This window comes from Lasioglossum baleicum, chromosome 2, assembly GCF_051020765.1.
Source record: "Lasioglossum baleicum chromosome 2, iyLasBale1, whole genome shotgun sequence".
Lineage (NCBI taxonomy): Eukaryota > Metazoa > Arthropoda > Insecta > Hymenoptera > Halictidae > Lasioglossum > Lasioglossum baleicum.
The window spans coordinates 8799961-8822783 of record NC_134930.1 but is presented as its reverse complement, the minus strand read 5'-3'; the positions used below and the strand labels follow the sequence as shown (position 1 = coordinate 8822783).

Genomic DNA, 22823 nt, shown 5'->3' with positions numbered 1-22823 from the left:
AGGCCTGCAACCTTCAAATACAAAGAGGCCCTGAGTAATAAATTAAGGGACTTCCCACATCTGTTTTTCCCGAGTGGACCCAACAGGGGTTTTTCTTTCCCCTAAAACTTTCTCTGTAGCTTCACTTCAGTTTGGGCTCGCTAAAGATACAGACGTCTTCTAACTAGTTCTTCTTCGGTTAAATAAAGAACAGACAGTTTGAATTCTTGTGCGTTATTTCTGTATTATAAATACCTATTTGCATTATTCATATTATGACAAATAACGGAAATATTCGAGATGGTCTCTCTCTTTCTCTCTCTCTCAAAGTTAGTGGTCCAATATTATTCTACAAGTTACAGAAAATTAAGGCAAACATAAATTAAAATCTAATCTCATTAAATTAACCAAGTAGAAGCTATATAAACTAGTTGTAAGTTAAGTTAAGTTAAAAGGTGCTATTATGTACTATTGTTAAGAGAACTAATACACATGTAACATGTCAATATGTTCATGTACATATTGTTTATGCTATATAAACCATACTTGGTTTAAAGCATTAAATAAATAAATAAGATAAAGTGATAATAGCTGTAACTATATTTACAAAGGGAAATTCGTACTAATCATGGGATTACTTGACATTGTTTATTGTACTACATGATAAGTTCGTAGAAATGTTAGATAAGGGTGACTCACTAGCGAAATGTATGAAATTTCACATTGAAAATATTAGATACTGCAGAGAAAGAAGTGACTCATTGGCATATGATTGATAACTTACTTAGTATATCAACAGAGACACAATTTGTGTTATCAGATATATGTATGTACAGTCCAGGCACAAAGTTAAATGAACATCCTTTAAAAACTAACAGAGTTTTTTAGAATTGAACCAAACGACTTGAGCTTTTTCAGGGTATGAAAAAGGGATTAGTTTACTAAGTATCGTATAAATAAAACTTTATGAAATTGCTATTGCTCAGAATTTCGAAGATAAAAGTAAAGGTCACGTTTTTAACTTTTTTATCTGTGCTTATAACGGAAATTTAAAACGTGCGTTTCGTTAATCTAGGTAAGTTTTATGCACGTATAAAGTTTTATCGAAATCCGTTAAAGCATAAGAAACTACAGGCAAAATCAGCAAAATACAGAAAAATCTCAAGTGGTATATATAGTTATTCAATCTTTAAAAAATTATTCATTTTGTCCCCCGGCTACAGGTTATAAAAATATGGTTTACATATGAAACAACGTTTACGAAAAAGCTACAAGTATAAATTATAAAAACAATTTAGTAAATATTTATAAATACAACAGTAATCTACTCTTTTATTATTTAGAAAAAGAAAGAATGTTCAAACTAAAAATATTTTGCCATTACATGTTAGACTTGAAGGAAATAATTACATTTATACTTTTACTCTGTCTAGTATTTTCAGTGTACACGCTTTAATGTTCTCTTTCGGTCGCATCTGGTCCTGCTACACTGCGAAAATGTAAATATGTATAACGCATAAATACCGTGTAACACGTCCCTTTTTTTCTTGTTGCGCGAATACTGCCACAGTTTTGTGCCGTGCTAGTAGTAGGTTTACTGTATTAACCCTTTGCACTCGGAGCTATTAGAACTTCACAACTCGAAAATGAAACATTTTTTCCGACCTAGAATATTTCCATTCGCTATGACTTTTGAAATTTTATGGATATGAAATTGGTATAATACCTCATACAATACCTAAATGTGTAGTAATTGATTAGAGATACCGACATATTTCATAATCTAAACAATATATTGAAAATGGTATAAAATTTTTTAGAGTGCCTCTCAGAGTGCCAACTGTTAATAAAATATATAACAAAAACTATTTAAAAATCACGCTTATATTAAAATGCACTAAAAAGGAGAAAACAATCTTTTTCCTGGTTCTCCATAAAATACCGAATCCAGTTAAATAATCAATTTTACTGTTATAAAATTAGTGTCGGAATAGATAGAAAAATTTAATATTTTAAAAATGCAAAATGGATTTATTGGGAGTCCATTCAATGAATTTATTTCTTTAGAGACATTTTATAAATTTATTTCTTTAGAGATATTTTGTAAAGTAATGTAAAATAGTAATTTTAGTCAGGGATTGGATCAAGTTGAGTGTGCATATATGAATTCTAGTTAATTTCAATAATTGGACTTCATTTGGTGGATTGGAATTATTGCTAAAAATTAATAAAATTTCAATAAATGTACTTGCAACGTAGCAGTTTTGATGTCGATCGTTAAAGTCGTTCAGTTTCGAACTTTCGACTGACAAGTGAATACAGTAAAGTCTTGATTTAAGAAGAACCCTCGGGTTCATGCTGTTTCTTAAATCCTGTGGTTCTACTACATTGGAGGGGATATTCATTTTTCTTAGATCCTACCGTTTCCGTTTTCTTAGATCAAGACTTTACTGTGCTTGTAGGTTCAGAAACGTATTAGTAAGTAATTCGATGTTAAAAAGATGCGTATTTAACAGAACTAATTTTTAAATTTTTACATGAGTAAGAGTGTAATGTGCACAACCATATTAAATTGTTAATCTTCTCATTTCATTTTCTTTTCCCTCTTCTCCTACTGTTAAAAGATTACAGAGATACAAAATTATTTAAAAATCACAATAAACATAGTATAAACCGTAAAGTCGATTGTTCTGCTGTACCAATTGTTTGTAATCTCTCATTTTAACAAAACTTGTTCGCAAGCAACTTTGTATCATAAGCGCATCTGTTCCACCGAAAAAAAATATTTTCGGAGGCTGAAACTTTATCAAAAAAAGAAAAAGAAGGAGGAGATTAAGACCAAAGATTGTGAACCAAATGTGATTTCTGAATTCTTAATTTACAAACATAAACAGTTACGTCAGATATAAGTTTAAAATGTAAGAGATGAACTAGTTTTGTTGAGAAAAGTATGGACAAATAAATGTAATCTCTACTACTTGTACCTAATTTTCGCTAAACTACGCTCAGAAAATATTATAGATAGCTTCATAATCATAAAAGTATCTATAGGTTCGTATCTACTCGGTCTGAGTTCGAGTATACTCGGAAATGCCACTTATTATGTTTTACTATGTTTCTCGTAGCACTTACAAAGTGTTTGAATCTATCTTATCTAGGTTTGTATCTACTTGAAAGTAATTGCTGTCTCTTCGAAGTATTCGTGCATTATTTGAAACGATCAAATTAAATTCGAACCTACTTACAATGTACTTGATCCCATCTCCACTCTTAGTGGTCTGTAGATGTAGTGTAATAACTCGACTGCGAATTTTATGCATTAATGTAAAAAAAGAAGTAGGTATCATTTAAAATAAATTAAAAGGATTTAATAACACACCAATAAACTAGGTTCAGCTTATTAAGCTTGTAACAGAAAGAATAAAACTTATAGTTGACTTCTATCTTTTACCATCGATGCAAACAATTTTTACTTTCAATAAAGATCCGCAGTCTTGTAATCATTAAATCTACCAAGCACTAAATGTGGCTGACGTGAGTTGGCTTGTAAAAATGACAAGATTTAATTTATTTAGATTTTGTACGTTTTAAAACAATTCATTCAATCAATTCCCAGGGAAAGATATCTCTAGTTTCAGTCATTTAAATATATAAAATATAAAGCCGGGTATTTGATAGAGATTTAGTACTATTAAATACAAAAGGTACATCTTGTCGACTTACGTGGTACGGATAATCCTGGATGATCACGTGCCTGCTATTTGTGGACGCAAGAACTGCGCGGAGAGTTAAGAATATTTGCATGAATTTGCTCACAGAATTGGATCTCGTCGACAGTTACGTATGTATTATCCAACTTACCGTCCTCCAGGAGGATGCAGATCAGGAACAGCACTTTCTTAGACATGTCGACACGAATTGACTCGGAGCGAGGTCCGCTCTGTCAAATTATTGGACCAGCAACTCGAGCGTCATCGACACGCGTGGGGTCGAATTTTGTCAGCGATAAACGTCGTTATCGATCGTTAACCGCTTTCGAAAGCGTCTTGTTCCGTGAACTTCAAAAGATCTCCGTAATCTATTACCTTTCCTCTGCTATATGTATAGTAAAGAACTGCTGCGTGCTGTGAAAAACAAAATTGTTCCTCTCTCTCTCTCTCTCTCTCTCTCTCTCTCTCTCTCTCTCTCTCTCTCTCTCTCTCTCTCTCTCTCTTAGTCAACTGTGTTCCTAGATAGATCGTGATTAGCGATACCGTATCCAGGCCGAGATAATGGAACAAACGTGTCAAGATTAGTTGCATGTTCGATTCGTAGCGATTTGAAATTAATTGACGGAGCGCACACTTTTACTGAAACGTATTTCTTGTATGCGTAGTGTGCATTGTGTGCGTGTGTGCACACATTTTACGTGTCTCCCTTGAGTGCTCGATGCTCTTTATTTACCAATAGTTCAGAACTCTTCGACGAACTGACTTATCTATCGACTGTCCAACTGTGTTACTCGTAGATGGCCAATGTGTGGGAAACGTAAAAGGAGAATAAGTTATACTCTGTCTTATGCAGTAGATGCAAAAAGTATTTGAACACTGAAGGGTCTAGCGCAGGCCTGGCCAACAGGCGGCCCGCTGGACGATTTTATATTTCTATTGAAACTTTTGTTTCTCGTTGTATGTATACAAAAAATATTAAATAAATGAAAATTTGCATGTGTCATTGTTATAATACGCAAGTACGACGTATAACAATAAGGTTTTATTCATTTTCTATTTGTATTACATTTTTGAAAAACATGTTTATCTAAAGTACGGCCCGCTGTGACGTTACGCGTCATCAAAGTGGCTCGTGAAACCATTTGGGTCGGCCAGGCCTGGTCTAGTGGGTTAGGAATCGTCCAGCGGCCCCGGCACAATTTTTACTGATATTGTGTGGAAAACAATGGTTTTTGGTTCAAAGATAATCCCCTAAAATTTTAAGTCGCTAACCCTTCATATAAGGATGATAATGAGGGTAAATAGTAAATACCCTTAAGTGTATCATTTTTTTCTCGGTTGTTAATTAAGATATTCATTACATTATGTAATGTTTTGTTTGTACACTATTTCGTTATGTACACTATTCAAAACAAAAATACTCGAACTTAACTCCTTCATATCATATATTTTTTTCACAATTGTGATCAAATTATTAAGGATAGAAAATATCATCCCGACGCGACGCGTCGGTCGATGCAGAACGTAAGCTAACGATTTACCTTTAATCAACTCAGAATAATATCATATAGCACCTTTTTGGATTTGTCTCAGTACCTGCTACTATTTTCTGGAGAGAAAAATATAGTATTCCATTTTTAAAAATTATTATTATTATTATATTGTTCCACCAATCCGGTCATCTAGAATATTCTAGAAGCTCTTGTATATATTAGATAGGTAACAGAACATTGATTTTGAATTTTTTGGAAGTGGTCACTCGAAGGGTTGCTTGCAATTCCCGCCCCTAAAAAATTAAATTATTTTTTCTACCCTTAATAATTTGATCACAATTGTGAAAAAAATATATGATATAAAGGAGTTCGAGTATTTTCGTTTTTTTTCATCTGAATATCTTGATTAACAATTGAGATGAAAAATGATACAGTTAAGGGTATTTATCCTCATATCATCCTTGTATTAAGGGTTAGTGACTTAAAATTTTAGGAGATTATCATTCAACCTAAAACCATTGTTTTCCACACAATATCAATACAAATTGTGGCCGGGGCCGCTGGATCATTCTTAGCCCGCTAGACCCGAAATTTCTCGAGAAATTTTGTCAATATTTGAACTATGATCGTTTCGTTAAAAAGAATGGTATAGTAATAAATTTGAACCCTTTCTAAATCATTCTTTCTAAATCAAAAACTGAAGACACGTATTTTCTCGAAAATGCTACAAGTTGAATATGTAGTCTGTAAAAGCAGAAGAAAATGTTGATTCTGAATAAATCTATTAGATGTTTGAGAACTGAATTTTACCCTTTATTTTATAACAAAGAGGGAGAGAGAGAAAGAGAGCGAGAGAGAGAGAGAGAGAGAGAAAGAGAGAGCTGGGCCTATAGACCGCACGCTATTTCTTTCCCCTCTCTCCTTTTCAGTGCCTACCAGCGTCTCCTACCATTCGACTGATATCTAGCTACAGTGACCCAAATTAATATTCGGACGCTCTAAAAAACACGAGAACATTTTTAATATCAGATCAAACGACTTTAATATTTTTTGAGAAGTTAGGAAATTAGCTTACTACAAGCCGTGAAAAAATTTTTTGAAGAAATTGTAATTGTTATATTGACAATTTCAAAAATACATTCTGTAGATCATTCTGTAGGTCATTTATACATATTCTGAAAATTTCATAAAAATCGATCAACGTTGCAATAAGCTACAAACTTTTAAAGACGGTGAAAATTTCAGTTTTTCACGATTTTCAGCCTATAACTGAAATAATTCTCAGGATTTTTGCATCTTGCAATGCCTGTAGTATTTTTTCGCATCTACCGATTTTGATGAAATTTTCAGAACGTGTATAAATAAACTATAAGTAAACACAGGTTTGCAAAATGTAGTTTTCAAATTTTCAATATTGGCCTACATAAAAAAGTTGTAAACAACAGTTTTTATTATTTTCTTTGTAATTCCGACGAATTGCAATTTTTTTAAAATTCCTTTTTTACGTCATGTAGTAAATTAATTGTTCCAACTTCTCAAACCAGTCGAAGTCGTATGATCTGATTGTTGTTCATTATCATCTGATCTGATGTTCTTTTAAAAATGTCCGAATGTTACCGTGGTTCACTGTACGTTTCGCGTAAACCACGTCCAAATAAAAAAGTTGTGAAGAGTAACATTTTTTCGTAATTCAGATCAATCGAAATTTTTCAAAAATTTGAATTAGATATCGTCTAGTAAAGTAATCTATCTAGCTCGACAAAGAAACTAAAGTCGTTTGTGCTATCAATTATGGGACTGACTGTATGTGTTTCTACAAATACGATTAAATCGCGCGTTCGAGTAGCGAAGACAGACAATTGAAAAGGTTTCAATGAAACGGGGATCATGATCAAACTGTACCGCCGGGTAAACTATCGGCGAAAGTTTAGGAAACTTTGGAACAGTGGTGAGATGAACAAAGGAAGCGTTTCGCGGTTAGGTACACTGTCCGTGCTGTCAATCGTTGCTGTCAAATGGCGTTTAAAGTTGACACTGTTTCCGCAACTTCAAAACTGTGGTGTCCTCTGCTCTCTTGTTCAAGAGTTTTTGTAACATTTTATCTTGATAAAATTGAAACATAAAGTTACAAGTTACGTTCTTATACGTCACAAACATTAAAGTTTTTCTTATATTTCTAGAAAGTAGATTTTTGCTTATAAAGGGTGGGCCATTTAAGATTTGGAATTTGAATCGACTATAAAAAAAAACTAATGAATATTTTTTCAAAGTTATGAGTTTATTAAAAAGATTGAACCTTTCCATTTAGGAATGGAAGACAACATCATTCAAATGACTGCCACGGCTAGCCTTACAATACCCCATTCGATCAGTCCAATTTTTCAGTACATTTTCGATTGTTTGGGCCTCTATTTCGTCAATGGCAACTTCGATTTCGTGTTTCAACTCGTCAATCGTCGCTGGATGGTTAGCGTAACACTTGTTCTTAATGGCTCCCCACAAAAAAAAGTCCAACGGACTCAAATCGCAGCTTCGAGGTGGCCAATTGACATCAGCATTTTGGCTGATTATGCGATTTTCGAAAACAATGCGCAAAAGATCGATTGTTACGTTGGCTGTGTGGCACGTTGCGCCGTCCTGTTGAAACCAAATGTCGTCTATGTCATCCTCTACAATTTTGGGAAACAAAAAATCGCTTAGCATGGCGCGGTAGCGATCGCCATTCATTGTAACGGCGTTTCCTTGCTCATTTTCGAAGAAAAACGGCCCAATAATGCCGCCAGACCAAAATCCGCACCAGACAGTCACTCGTTGTGGATGCATTGGTTTCCCCACGATGACGTGTGAATTTTATGAGCTCCAGATAAAGACAATTTTGCTTATTGACGTATCCTCCGAGGTGGAAATGAGAGGCCCAAACAATCGAAAATGTACTGAAAAATTGGACTGATCGAATGGGGTATTGTAAGGCTAGCCTGGGCTAGCCGTGGCAGTCATTGGAATGATGTTGTCTTCCATTCCTAAATGGAAAGGTTCAATCTTTCTAATAAACTCATAACTTTGAAAAAATATTCATTAGTTTTTTTTTATAGCCGATTCAAATTCCAAACGTTAGTTGGCCCACCCCATATTGCTATAAACTCTTATATTAACTATATTAAGTAGTTCAGTTTTAAAAATGTATACGCACATGCCGCAACAAGTAGATATTTTATCCGCCACGTTGTATGCAGTCATAGTCTCGAAATGTTCTAGAAAATCTCGAAACGAATATGATTTCGTCCCGACCAAAATTTGGATGTAATATTTTTTGTTCACATGACAAGTACATATTGTATACATCAACGTTTGACGGGATGCGGTGCGGCGAACGGACGTTATATTCTTAAAATTTTATCTTAATAAGTTTATCTTAATAAACTGAAAAATATCCTCAACAATTGAGGCAAAAGTGGTGTCTCTCCATCTTTAACGATTGTTTAAACATGTTTAAACATTCATAATGTATTAATATTGGATATCACTGTATTCGGGAAAGTCTACAGAATCTTTTGCTGCAAAGAACAATCCAATATCTTTTATAATAACATCACAATATTTGTTTAAAGTTGAAAAACGTTTCTTTTCAAAATAAAGTTTCTCAAAATCGTGCGTCTAGGGAAAAAATTAAGGGCAGATTCGGAATCAGCGCAATGGACTCTGCAAGAATCATCCAACAGTAATTGTTGAACTTTGGTGATGGGCAGTGGTAATCGAATCGGAAACTTTCTTCCAGCTGATCTATTAATCGGGAACTTTTTTCCGTGTAACATTTTGTTTATTTTCTCGTTTCTTTGTTATAATAAATGGAAGCTTATGTTGTTTTGTTGTTTTTCATTCTTCAATTAGCCCCTTTTCATCTCCCATCAGTTTTAACGCCATAAAGTAATATTTTATAGTTCTAAATTGTGAATGTTTTCTCTAAAATCCGTATCAATGCCTCCGATCGGAAACATTCTGCCAGGGTCGTATGTCTGGAAGGTTTCCTATCAAAACTACATGTACACAATGTACATACATATATTCAAATGTCATATATAAATTTTCTTTCAAATTTCGTGAAATTCTTTTAATGTGATATTGTATCGAACGTATATCTAAAATTTCGTTGGGAACGTTTGAAAAATAAGATCCCCAAATAGTTCAGGTTGGTTTGGAGTAATCATAACCATATTTTAAATGAACTAACTCATTTATTAATATTAGATTACAGATAGATTAGGCCGTAGAAAGATTAAAAGAATTAAAGGACATTATTAAAGAAAGAAACGAATCTCCATTTATGTTTAAACGCCAGAGTTCTGCTTGATCCAGGAGCGAAGGCTTGCCACGTTCGTGTAAACACCAGGGTATTTCGGTTTAGCGCATCCGTAGCCCCAAGAGACGATACCATAAAGAGTACCGCCAGAGGTCAGTGGGCCACCAGAATCACCTTGGCACGAGTCCTTGCCTCCCTGTGTGTATCCAGCGCATATCATTCGGGTGGAGATCGTGTTCATGCGTCCGTACAAGTCCTGACACTCCTTCCTGGACACGACAGGGACAGACACCTTTTGAAGCACCGACGATGTCGATCCGCCCTCCTGCAAAGTAGTTAAACGAACAATTATCAAAAATCAAACATTCACGTAAAACACATCATATTGCTCGGCATTCGGTCGCAAATCGTCAATCACCTATTAAGTATGTACAGTTGAAATCGTACTCGTGTCCTTTTTAACCGAAAATACTATCCCTGGCACAAATTATTCAATCTAACTAATTAAATGTCTGTCATTAAAATTATTCGAATTCTCATATCCGATCGATGTAACTGCAGTCACCGCCAGACACAAAATATTTAATTTGTACCCGAGCAAAATTAAAAAAAGAAGTGAATGCTTCATTAAATGTATTCTGAAGTCTATCTTTCAAATGTCAGGTGTTTTACAAAATGCATTGTTTGATAAGATCTATTTCAATGAAGTTAATATGTTCATGTATCCACACAATTGGTGAATGTTTAACTTAGTTAGAGCAGAGCTCGGCAAGAAGTGCTTGTTTCTGATTAAAATGACACCAAACGCGATATAATTCCAATTCTATTTACTTGCGTAACGAACGATGAAAGTTTTCGACGCAAAGAAGGACAGCGTATGGGAAAGAAAGAGACGCGGAGAGCCGCCGTCGCCGGCACAGTTCAAAGAATGTCATCGTCGATTAAACCACTAAATACAGTTGAAATTATATCGTGATTGGTGTCATATGAATCAGAAGAATGTCAGAAATAAGATGGTGAATGTTCCATGAAAAAATAATGAAAAATAAAGCAGTTTTGTAACTGGATTAGTAGTGGTGCACACGGCGCGGTCGGCACGGTAGAAGCAGTCATAAAGAAATAATGTCCCTACACGAATTGTCTCCGTGCAGATCACAGTCGTTGGAAAAATATCGCGACTTTACTGTACTATTATCAATGCGTTTTTCTTCGTCAATGGTATCCCTTGTAGGCCTATTTCACTATGTCGCATGATAATTTCGGAAAATAAATATAGCAAATCAATTTGAAAAATAAATTCGGAAGATGAATTTGGAAAATAGTTCTTAATTTTATCGCCAAAGTTTTATTCAGATGTGGGAAATCATTTTCGCGTACGTTTAGGCGTGTTGCTAAATCCAAAATATCGAATGGAAGATTGGAAGCTGTTCGTATTGATACTGAACTCTAACTTAGAGAATCAGTCAATAACGCGATGGGCTCTCCATCTCTTAAACAATTTTTCAGAGTAAATATTAAATTTATTTGGGAAGTTCTCGGTCTGTAATCACAATTGACGACAGCGAAAGCAAAACCGGAATTTGTATGATTAAACAGTTTAACTTACCCTGACTGCTCCCCATCCAGTAATGTCTACCACTTTGCCAGTAGAAGGCTCCGCACTAGCCAGTTGTACAGCTTTCACAGATCCGCTAAATACGAACGGTTCGTTGACCTGCAATAGCGACACCATTTTCTTACTTTGGGCAGTGTCAGATGTCATATTAACCGTAAGAATGTGATATTCCAAGCCGAGCGGAGTCAGTTAACTGTCGCAAATATCGATAAACAATTCTCGTGCTATTATAGTGACGTACTCCGACGCGTCCCTCGGTCTCTCAGACAAAAAGACAGGCTAAATATACAATTGAAAGCCAGCACAGGGAAATAGTCTTCATTTAAGCACCGTAGTTTCGTCGACAAACACCTATTCTTGAAATAATTGCACTGTTTCCGGTGACTGTATCGATTTAAAATTGGTCGCTCAGGAAGTTCCCGATGTATACGAAAGTTTGATTTACCTCGATAAGGGCGATGTCATAGTCGACTGTGTTCGCGTTGTATTGAGGGTGGCGGATAATGTTCTTCACAGTGTGACGGACGCCTTTGTCCTTGTCATTGTTGCCAGCTTTCAGACTGTAGCGACTGGGCGCCGATCTGTAATCGATGGAACATCAAAATGCCAATGATTCCGGGTAGACCTGTGAGCGACGCGAGCAACTAACTATCCCACCCCAATGAAACCGGGGCGCTATTTCCGTTCCAAAATATGCGGCCAGCATTCGGCGAACCCTCTATTCATTATGCAACGGCCGACAAGCGAAATAGAACGCTATGTCCGAAGTCGATTTAATTTGATAACGGAATTCCGCGATGACTAGTGCCGATTTGACGACACACTGTCTTCTCACGCAATTAAATTATTCATATCACTTCAATTATCCGCACACTTTCAATTATTCATATACATAATTGGGCACACAATTGAAAGTGAACGGGTGTCGCTACGGTCCGTTTCGCCGGCTACTAAATTTTACAATCGGCCAATGAAATAGTCCCATCGTCTAGCGGAAGGCATTAAGAGACGACAAGGCCAAAGCGCAGTTTCGCTAGTTTGTCCCATTCCCAAATTCCTACACACGCGGAACCGGCTAGGATATTCCCTGTCCGCGCACTGTTAGCTTTACGCATTTGCGTTATTACCCTACGCAATGGGCAGCCGTGACGGCCCATTTACTGCTGATGATTGAGGCACCGCAAATGTGTCCGCTAGTTTGAAGGCTCAGTTGATATGGATGCTTTTGGATATCCACCGGGGCTCCTCCGACGATTCTGTTGTCCAGAAGGGGAGGCCCTGCCTTCGGCTCCAAGGCTGAAATAGAAACATTCAAATTGTTAAATCAAAAATTAGACACTCTATCATTCTTACGAGCGTTCATTAATTAATTCGCTTGTCCTAATTTAATCCCTAGCACCGAGCATTGATGCCAATCTCGTCTTCTAACAATTTGAGCGTCAAAAATGAACTTTTTAAACAATATAGCACTAATTATGAAGCAATTTTGCTGATTATCAAACAAAATCAACGTTTCGTTACGCGCGTGCTACACAATTATTATAAATTTATTTTTCCCAAAGCAAGTGAGTGAGTTTTTATGAACAATGTTCCTTATATTCAATCATTTAATAGTTTTTGAAATTATTATAACATATTTACTTTATAGACGCGATTCAAATAAATCTTGAAAACTAGGAGATCCACCATCATAGGAGAACTAGATCCAAACTAGGATCGAAACGTTGATTTGGTTTGATAATTAGCAAAATTGCTTCATAATTAGTAGTAAAAGGATCGAACCGTTGCGCCGAAAGTACTCCCATAAAAACCAAAAATTTTGTAATGTGAAATGAAAATTGAAAACTCGTATCTATTGACTTCGATTTCTTTAATTGATTTGGTTTCTCTTAATGTAAAGAAAATAATATGTCTAATATTAATACAATAAATGCTCCTTCGTTGTCCAAAAGCTTTTACTGTATAGAGAATCAGATTATAAATGTCGCTACAGCCAACAGAGTGCAAGGGGTTAAATTTGCTTTTGACGAAAACCGAAGGGGAAGTTTAATGTAGATTAATTAATTTAATTTAATGTAGATAATTAGTTTGAATGTAGAGAAAGAAATGTAAAGAGAAGATTCAGGTTGATAATTTTTCGTTTTCACTCACCAAAGGCTCCAACAATTAGAAGGCACGCAATCACACACAGTGTTCGCAACATCTTGAGAGTATGCTAGGGAATGGTTGTGCCGAGCTTTTATAGGGAGACTTGTTCTTCTGATTCAGCGAAAAATCCTTATCTGACGACAATGCACCTTTGCACGAGCGGCACGTGGTGCAGGCATTCGTAATATCGTATCTTCTCTACGGAAAGAATAGCGTAGTTTTTCGCAAGCGCGATTGCAACGATGTCGGGAGATAAAAATCACAACGTAGCGATGGGGCGATGGGATTTTGAATAAGCGCGCGATAGTGCTCTACGGTCGATAAGGGATTTTTAGAGACGTTTATCGTCCCGATGCATTCTATAATCCTGGAGGAGCGAGATTTTTCGGCAAGCCACTATTGAGAAGATTCAGAATTATTCTTGATACCCTATGCGGACCAGACATTTATGGTTTATTTGCAACGTTCGAACAGTGGCTGATAGATGCAAAAACTGACTTTTCAGACAATTCGTTCTCGAAAATTTTTACAAAAAGAAGAACAAAATATAATTAAAACAGTATCGAAATATACATATATATATATACTCGTTTAACACGTTCGCTGCCGAGCGACATTTTCAAAAACGGTTCCACCACGCCAACAAATTTTAATTAATTGTCAAATAAAAATACAAAACATGTATTTATGGGAAAGATATTGAGTTTAGATAATTTTGAATTGCTTTATTCATTATACGAGTTATATCGTGGTCGGTTTTTGCGATAAAATGTTTTATGACAAACCTAAACACAAACTTCGACGTACGAGATAACTCGTTGTTGGCAGCGAGCGTGTTAACAAATTTTTAGTTTCATTAGGATATGTAAGTAACTGTACTGGTGGAAGGGAAGGGGAAGCGCGGTAGCCGGCGACCGCGTTCAGCGTGAGGCAGGAGCGTCACGGGTGCGAAATCGGGCACGTTCCCTGCTTTACGTGCATGGGAACGTGACACCTGTAATTCGTTCGTGCCTGTTTTTCACTTTGAAAAAGATATCATCCCTTTTATCTGAACCGCCCTTTCTATAGATATGGTATATGCGCTTTTAAATCGTAAACAACAAAGGATATCAATAAATGGTTGATATAAAAGTTATACTGTGTCTTGAGATCAATAAAGCTGCGTGTAAATTTTATTGAAAAAATCATTTTTAATTCAATTTTCCAAATAGAATGATTTAAAATGATTTTAAAGAAATGTACACGCAGCTTTATAGAGATCTCAAGAAACAGTATAACTTTTATTTAAACTCTCTATTGATATCTTTTGTTATTTACGGCTTATAAGCGCACATATGTATAGAAAGGCCGATTCGAATAAAAGAGTTGATATCACCCTTAAAGTGAAATACGGACACGAACGAATTACAGCTGTCTTCTTAGATAGATTCAATAAATATTTATATGGAAAGTTTGATCAAAATCGGAGTGTATCAGTCCTCGATGTTCCCTTGTCTGCGTACGATGCTTCTGCCGCGCGAAGCGGTGTCCGCTATCAAGACCACCCATGGATTTACAAGTGAAGCTTTTTGCGAATATCCCGTAAATTGTAACCGATCGTCAGAAGGTCATTGAAATCGGAGAGGAGGTAGCTCATCGACCAATGGATCTATATAAATAATGTTTCTTGCAAACATTTCGCGTAAACTGTAACCAATCGTGAAAAACTTTAAAGGGAAATGTTGTTCAGAATGGTGGCCTTGTATACATATTGCAAGGTCATTGAAATCGGAGAGAAGGTAGCACATCGGCAAATGGATTTAAAAGTAAAGTTTTTTGCGTATATCTCGTAATCTAAAGGCAACCGCCAAAAACCATAAAGGGAAATGTTGTTCAAAATTATGATCTTGACGATATCTAAATCTCATTGAAATCTGAGGGGACGACCGTTTTCTACAAGTTCGTCTTTGCTTTACAGGGAGACTTTTTCGATTAACTGTATATTGAAATATTTTTCAAGATATCTGCTCAAACGACTAATTTAAACAGATTTACGACCCACAGCGGAGCTAGTGTGTCTAAGCGGAACATTATTAGTAACCAGGGACCAATCATTCCTCGGCGATTGGCCGTTAGAAGGGTTTTGAGGGTTAATCGGCTGCGCTGATTTAGAGATTTTGTCAGGAAATATATGGATCAGCAGCGATCGGCTTATGTTGCGGTACGAATTCAATGCAATAAAGCGAAACAGATCGGCAACAGGCATTAGCTCGCGACTGTTCTGAATGTCAATTGTGTAATGTGTCTCCCGGGCTTTGTCCATTGTCAACGAATCCCTGTCTGTTGCGTCCGATCCGGTTTAGTCACGCGTTTTATTAATCACTCTGATCTGTATCGCAATCGAGCGTCGCGCTCTCTTTCGTAAGAACGATCGACACGATATTTTCGATTATAAATAGAAAACAAATCATCGTTACCCGCCGAACGCTGTGGGTCGATGACACATTTTTATTCTCCATTCAGCCGTGCGAATCCGAAAATACGGCGCGAGCAGAAACGCTGCTTTCAATTCCGACGTTGAATCGAATTTCCTTTTAATTCCGGGCTTTCCTTCGCAACGCTTTTGCGAGGTTTCTTTTCATCTTTTTTTATCAGACCCGCTCGGCGAAACACCGAGAAACATTACCGTTCGCCTCATTCCCAAATTGTGTTTCCTCTCTTCGTAGCTACAAGATTTAATTACCCTAGGAATACCCAGCGGTACGTACAAAGCGCACGACTCATCAGAACGTAACATTCTCCGTTCCGTGTCCTTTGTCTCAGGATCAGGCTTTCAGGAATCCTATCCCATTTTCGTTCGACACGTTCCCCAACCGTGGACAGCTACCGACTAGATTAACGCTCTGCGTCACGTTAATCCCTGAATCGACTGCCTTCCGATTAATCTACCGTTCATTTTGCATGGATTCACTTTTTATTCTCTTTATCGCAATCGCCGCTGGTTATCAGAGATACCTACACCATTTATCAGACATATCTCGCACTCAAGATCGATAAGTATGTAACTATGTAATAATTAGTTCGATTCCGTCAAACTCAATCACAAGATGCGAATCAAACATACTTATTGAGTTCTGTTGAAAAATTCGAGTAAATGACAGCAACGTTAAAGGAATATGTTGCAATCGTGTTCGCCTTCCGCCTCGAGCGCGTGTCGTTATCACCTTAATCTTTTAAACAAATTATCAAGTCATCATGCTTGTTCAACTACCGTTGATTATGATCAACTATCGAAGATCTACTTCTCATTGTTAAAACCGTAGTTCGTTCGATCCGTTCGGTGCATTCGGACGCAGATAAATCCTTTATCACGAAAAATTTTGGATTAACGCATTTAGGACACGTCAAGCATTCGCGACCAGATAAGATTTCCCATCTAATTGCGTTCGAGATTAGAATAGTCGAACGATATCTCGTTAATCGGTGTTCTTTCGAAGGGAGCGAGCTCCACGCGATCGACAACACTCGAACCGTTGCGTTCCGGAATTCTAAGGCGGCATTCCTCTCAAATGTCGATTAATTTTCCAGCTGACGTTTCGCGCCGTGGAAACTTTTAATTCGCCGCTCCGACGGCCCCTCTCCGCGAGCAGGATCACCGAAAACGACGTCCCGGAGAAATTGCTGGAGTTTCATAGTTCTAGTGGCAGAAATTCCGCCGGCATCTCTGGCTCATTGCTAATTAATTAGTTTTCGACCGGACCCCAGCTTTCCAATCGGTGCTCGTCTTCGTTCGCTTTTTCTCCACGGCGCGGCGGCCTTCTGAGTCCTCTATTCCGCGAGACCTCCTCTAATAGAAATTCTTTCAGCAATTATTTAACGAGGAACGAGGCGGAAGCCAAACTTGTGATCTTGTAGCCCATTGAAGCTCCGCTGAAACATTCCATAGAGACGCTGCTCACGGGCGCCCGATCTTTGAAGGAATACTTTCGAACGTCCGCATCGGAAGTTTGTACTGATCAGGGCGCAGGGGGATCTGCGAGACCCCACTCTTGATGGCACAGGTTGCGGACCCCACTCTTACGCTAAGGTTCTGGCGAGAACGATCCAGAGAGCAGCTCAGCGTCACTACATCGCTCCGCTCCATGCGGTCTTCGTTAAACGATTCGGACAATTGCGGAAGACGTGTAAGTAGAGATATCACGTAGTCCTTCCAAGTTTCGCACTGCCACACAGTGGTCCGGATCGAAGAAGTTGGTGTCATTTAGCTAAAAAGTCAACTTTCTCATATCGATTTATAACAAATTTGTATTGCTTCTTAAACGTCAATCAACTTCGAAAATGAAAACATTAATGCACTTTACCAAGAATTGTATTGGGTATGGTAATAAGTTTCCGCCCTTTTGGAAATGTACTTAAGTACCGATCGCGTATTAAATGGAACGTAGTATATGTTTTTAAAAGCTCCATGTCTAACAATAAGCTTCAAAACGCAGTTAGTGGCAATTGATCCGAGCGTGGACAGCAGTCAATTTTTCGCGTGAAGAATGTCGACTTTTGTTGCAAGTAAGCAGCATTTGCGGGAAGTCACGTTGCATTATTTTGTTTTAAAGAAAGGTGTTATATATTTACTGTACATATTTATTATATATTTACGGGGACGCGATGCTCCATTAAATACATGATTTCGGCGTAAGGGCAAAGATTGCGATGGTGTGCCAAAAAATTCGAAGATACCGATTTCCCAGCATTACTTGATGGAAATCCACGTCAAACACTTGCAGAACTGTCAATTGAATTAAACGTCGATCGATCTACTGTTGGAAAACGTTTTCACGCTATGGGAATTGTTTATACGCTTTTTCTCAACAAAAAAGGGGCGGAAACTTATTCCCATACCCAATAATTAGGTCGAATACTTAAAGGTAGACATTTAGAGAGATAGTACTTTTCAGCAAGAAAATTGCTTCTCTTCTTCGAGGTGCCCTGATCACACCACTTAATATTTCTTTTTTTTTTTTGTTTACGATGAAGTGCACTCTTTTGTGTTACAAAATTAATATCGACACTAAAAGTTATTCTTCACAATATGTTAAAAATTAATATTCAATGAAATCAAAAAATTGGCAAAATTTTTTGCATTTGACAAGGAATATCTAGAGAACCATGAGAAGTCTTGTTTTATAACAAATTGGATCATTTTCAGCATTCTTTCCCGTATATAATTATTATGGTGGTCCTTATTTTTCAACTTTCGAATTTTTTTGGCCTTACTTCCCTAAAATATGACACTTGGTGAAAAAATGATATGTGCAAAATTTCAACTCGATCGGACAATGGGAACCCATGCCGCAGTGCGCTTGAAAATTGTTTATTTTTGAAACTTGATTTTCTCCATTATAGTAAATCGTAAATATACGTTTCTATATATCGTTGAATTTGTCTTTCCATGCTCTATAACCATGTGCAAATAACGTACAAGGTCATTGTAGAAGAAAGTTCCGCAACATTGAAATTTCGAAAATTGGATTTCAAAAAAAATTTTTTTTTCAGCATTATATTTACTTCGTCTAACAATACAACTTTTGTTTCACACATTTTTTCATATATTTATTAATAACAAAAATATTGAAATAACGTAATCACTACACGCAGTTAGGGTTGCCATAATCTATAATACCTTTTATTTACAATTATATACATTTATATTGTGACGCTCGAAATATTATTAAAACTTAACCTATACACGATATACCAAATTATTCGAAAAAACACTTAATGTAAATTAAAATAATATATAAAATTTGTTAATATACGTCGTCTGAAAAGCAGGATTTATTTACATCCGGATACCCCGTTGTCGGGGTAATCAATTGTCGGGGTAAAAATTTGTAAAATATTTTGTTTATTTTCTTCGTCTCTTGTTAATAAGGCATTATATTCCGATATTAACTTTACACCCCGCTCTGCAGTATCGTTACCGCTGTTCAAATTTTTAACTATTTTTAGACCTGTTTTATACGTTTCCTCGTTTTCCCAGACTGACGGCTCTTTCTGCAAAAAATCTGTAGATATAGTGAATCTATTAAAAAATTTTCGGCTTTCTGCACAAATGAAACTTTCTATGCCGATATTGGCAAGATATTCCTGGAGCTGTACACCATGCTAGATGGATGGCTAAAGCCATATATATACTAAAAATATATTTATTCCGCGACGAAGTATCAATAAGCAGCGAAAATATTGTAGGAATTAGAGACATATGTATATTTCTGGCGAATTTATACATAGAAGCATGGTTTAATGCTCCGATTCCAGCTATAGCACCACGTCAAGATTTAGAATTTTTAAAACAGCTTGACGACTACAAAAAAATTGATGTAAACGTAAGCCGAATAGGATTACATAAATTTGGGGGGCATTTGTGGTACTTAACACCAGAATGTGCAGCATTATGTTTTTTTGACGCTGGTGTGTCATGTGACAAAAGGAAGCTTATGGTAGAAAGTTTGGAGAACGATGAAGTAACATTTTCTTCGAAAAAAGTTTCTCTAAAAAATATACATAATCTTGCCAATATCGGCATAGAAAGTTTCATTTGTGCAGAAAGCCGAAAATTTTTTAATAGATTCACTATATCTACAGATTTTTTGCAGAAAGAGCCGTCAGTCTGGGAAAACGAGGAAACGTATAAAACAGGTCTAAAAATAGTTAAAAATTTGAACAGCGGTAACGATACTGCAGAGCGGGGTGTAAAGTTAATATCGGAATATAATGCCTTATTAACAAGAGACGAAGAAAATAAACAAAATATTTTACAAATTTTAGAAGAGTACCGACAACGGGGTATCCGGATGTAAATAAATCCTGCTTTTCAGACGACGTATATTAACAAATTTTATATATTATTTTAATTTACATTAAGTGTTTTTTCGAATAATTTGGTATATCGTGTATAGGTTAAGTTTTAATCATATTTCGAGCGTCACAATATAAATGTATATAATTGTAAATAAAAGGTATTATAGATTATGGCAACCCTAACTGCGTGTAGTGATTACGTTATTTCAATATTTTTGTTATTAATAAATATATGAAAAAATGTGTGAAACAAAAGTTGTATTGTTAGACGAAGTAAATATAATGCTGAAAAAAAAATTTTTTTTGAAATCCAATTTTCGAAATTTCAATGTTGCGGAACTTTCTTCTACAATGACCTTGTACGTTATTTGCACATGGTTATAGAGCATGGAAAGACAAATTCAACGATATATAGAAAGTTGTCCTACCTCGTCCTACTTTGCAACTTATCATTGTTCAAAGCTGTCAATGTTACTTCGCGACGAGTTTCGCTTGCGTAAAATAGGCTCGTATGACTGATCAAATGTCTTTCCAAGTACCAACGTTTTTGCAATAACATTATAAGAGATAAATAGAGTAAAGATATATATGTACATTAACTTCGATGGTCACTTTTATTTTTAAAAAATATAACGAAACGAATGATGAGAGTTTCTTGGCGTTTTCGCTGTATTTCTTTTTATCTTTTTTAACATCTGACCCGTACATGTCACAATTACAGTCAACGACAATATTAAGTGGACACACTTAAAAATCGCATAACTTCTTAAAAATTGGTCCACAGGACTTGAATTTTCTTAAGATGTTAGACCGGCTAATTCGCTAGAGAATAAGTAATCAAAAATTTATTAAGATTGCAATTGTTAGAAATCATACAAAATTTTAAAAATGATGTTTTTTCAACTTTTTTATCTGAGCCTGTAACGATAATTTAAGAAATGCGTTTTATAGATTTCGGTAACATATATACATATTGAAAATTTCATCGAAAAAAACGTTTAAAGTTGATCACGTAAGGGCGAAATGCCCTGGATAGGCTGAAAATCTGCGACTTTCACCCTTAAGCTCTCATCTTTAAACGTATGTAGCTCATTGCAATGTTGACCATATAAGTTACCGAAATCTATAAAACGCATTTTTTAAATTATCGTTACAGGCCCAGATAAAAAAGTTGTCAAAACATCATTTTTAAAATGATTCCTACCAATTGCAATCTTAATAATTTTTCGTTCACTTATTCTCTAGAAAACTAGTCGGTTTAACATCTTTAAAAAATTCAAGTCCTTTCGACCAATTTTTAAAAAGTTATGCGATTTTGAAGAGTGTCCACTTAATATTGCCGCTGACTGCACAAGATTAACATGTAAAAGAAATCCTAAAATACTGAATCCTGAGGCAGTAGAGCTTATTTTTAATTCTTATTTTTAGAGGTTATTAATTAATTAATGCAATCGATCATTATAGATCATCACGAAAGACAAATTATGGTATGTTTATTTTATTAGCTTACTTTTTTATTTGTGGTAATATTGACTGGATATAATGTTAGTGCTATTTAAGTCGCAATATGTATTTAAAATATTTCTTTTTTTTACACAGGAAAGCATTCTTTTATGTGTTAAAGATTAAGACCAACACTAAAAATTATTGGTCACAACAAGTGAAAAAAGGTTGAAAAACTATATTTGAACAATTGATTTTTTAATAAAAAATATCAATGAAAAGTTAGTACAAATTATTGTTTAACAAATGAAAAAAATATTTAATTATCTCTGGGTAAGAATTACTATTTTTTAAATATTTTTGGTGAAAGTTTCATTGCGATATCTCTAATAGTTCAAATGTTATAATAAAATGACACCAACTTCTTCGATCCGGACCACTGAGTGATTGAATGACCAAAAATTTTTGCCTTTCTCCTATAAACTACACTGTCCAACAGCCAAAAAGTATTTCGATTCCCACTATGCCATTCTTGTAGAGTTTTCCGCGCTGATGCCGAATTTGGTTTTAATTTTTTTCCTATACGTCCAGTTTTTGAGAAAATGGAGTTTAAAAAAAAGACATATTTTTCAACTTTAAACAAATATTGCGATGTTATTATAAAAGATATTGAATTGTTCTTTACAGCAAAAGATTCTGTAGACTTTCCCGAATACAGTGATATCCAATAATAATACATTATGATTGTTTAAACATGTTTAAACAATGATTAAAGACGGAGATGCACCACTTTTGCACCAATTTTTGCGGATATTTTCGAATTTATCTCAAAAAATAAGGGTCCAGCGAAAAATTGAACTATACCACGCGAAAGAGCAGACTTTTATCTTGAGAAACCCCCGTGTGAAGTTTGCATGGTCGACGTTTTCTTCGAACCAGAAAGCAAAATATCTTCGCCCCCGACATGAGTTGTCACCAGTGGCAATCGAAATACTTTTAAAAAGTTGAAATTTGTTGGACAGTGCTATTATCTATTTGGTATGTAATCCAATAGATTTGAATGAGGAGATCTGAGAAATCGAAGTTTCGATCCTGTAGAATTTGCAATGTTTTTGAGAGGTAGGTGCGCCGCCATGTTAGTGTGTAATGACGGGCACCCGCCGCTTACCGAGCAGAGTCGCTATAGGTGGTAGCACAAGCACGCGGTAATGTACAGTCCTCGACAAAATAATAAGACACCTAGCATATTTTTAAATTTCTTATATTTAAAGGTAGAAAATGTACACTCCGTTGTATCCTGT

The 22823-nt window shown here is 35.8% G+C and overlaps 2 protein-coding genes across 2 annotated transcripts in view; one reads left to right on the top strand and one right to left on the bottom strand.

The window, feature by feature from the left end:
* Positions 1-9410: 9410 nt before the first annotated feature.
* LOC143217636 (trypsin-2-like) lies at positions 9411-13297 on the bottom strand. Its single transcript, XM_076442138.1, has 5 exons — positions 13246-13297; positions 12222-12390; positions 11540-11675; positions 11086-11193; positions 9411-9804 (listed from the first exon to the last, which is right to left on the bottom strand). Exons 1-5 carry the CDS (start codon positions 13295-13297, stop codon positions 9508-9510), a joined length of 762 nt encoding a protein of 253 aa, XP_076298253.1. The 3' UTR covers positions 9411-9507.
* Positions 13298-17320: 4023 nt separating this feature from the next.
* LOC143219196 (uncharacterized) overlaps positions 17321-22823 on the top strand; it is a 41429-nt gene continuing 35926 nt past the window's right edge. Inside the window, exon 1 of the mRNA XM_076445131.1 lies at positions 17321-17405. The gene's annotated coding sequence lies outside the window, so the exon portion shown is untranslated. The remainder of the gene's footprint in view (positions 17406-22823) is intronic.

What these genes read in the sequence shown, in the direction of transcription:
- LOC143217636 (XM_076442138.1), bottom strand. Translation starts at nt 13,297, where the DNA reads ATGTTGCGAACACTGTGTGTGATTGCGTGCCTTCTAATTGTTGGAGCC. An exon ending in TCTAATTGTTGGAGCCTTTG is followed by an intron (nt 12,391 to 13,245) that starts GTGAGTGAAAAC and finishes TTTCTATTTCAG; the next exon opens with CCTTGGAGCCGAAGGCAGGG. An exon ending in CTGGATGGGGAGCAGTCAGG is followed by an intron (nt 9,805 to 11,085) that starts GTAAGTTAAACT and finishes ACTACTTTGCAG; the next exon opens with GAGGGCGGATCGACATCGTC.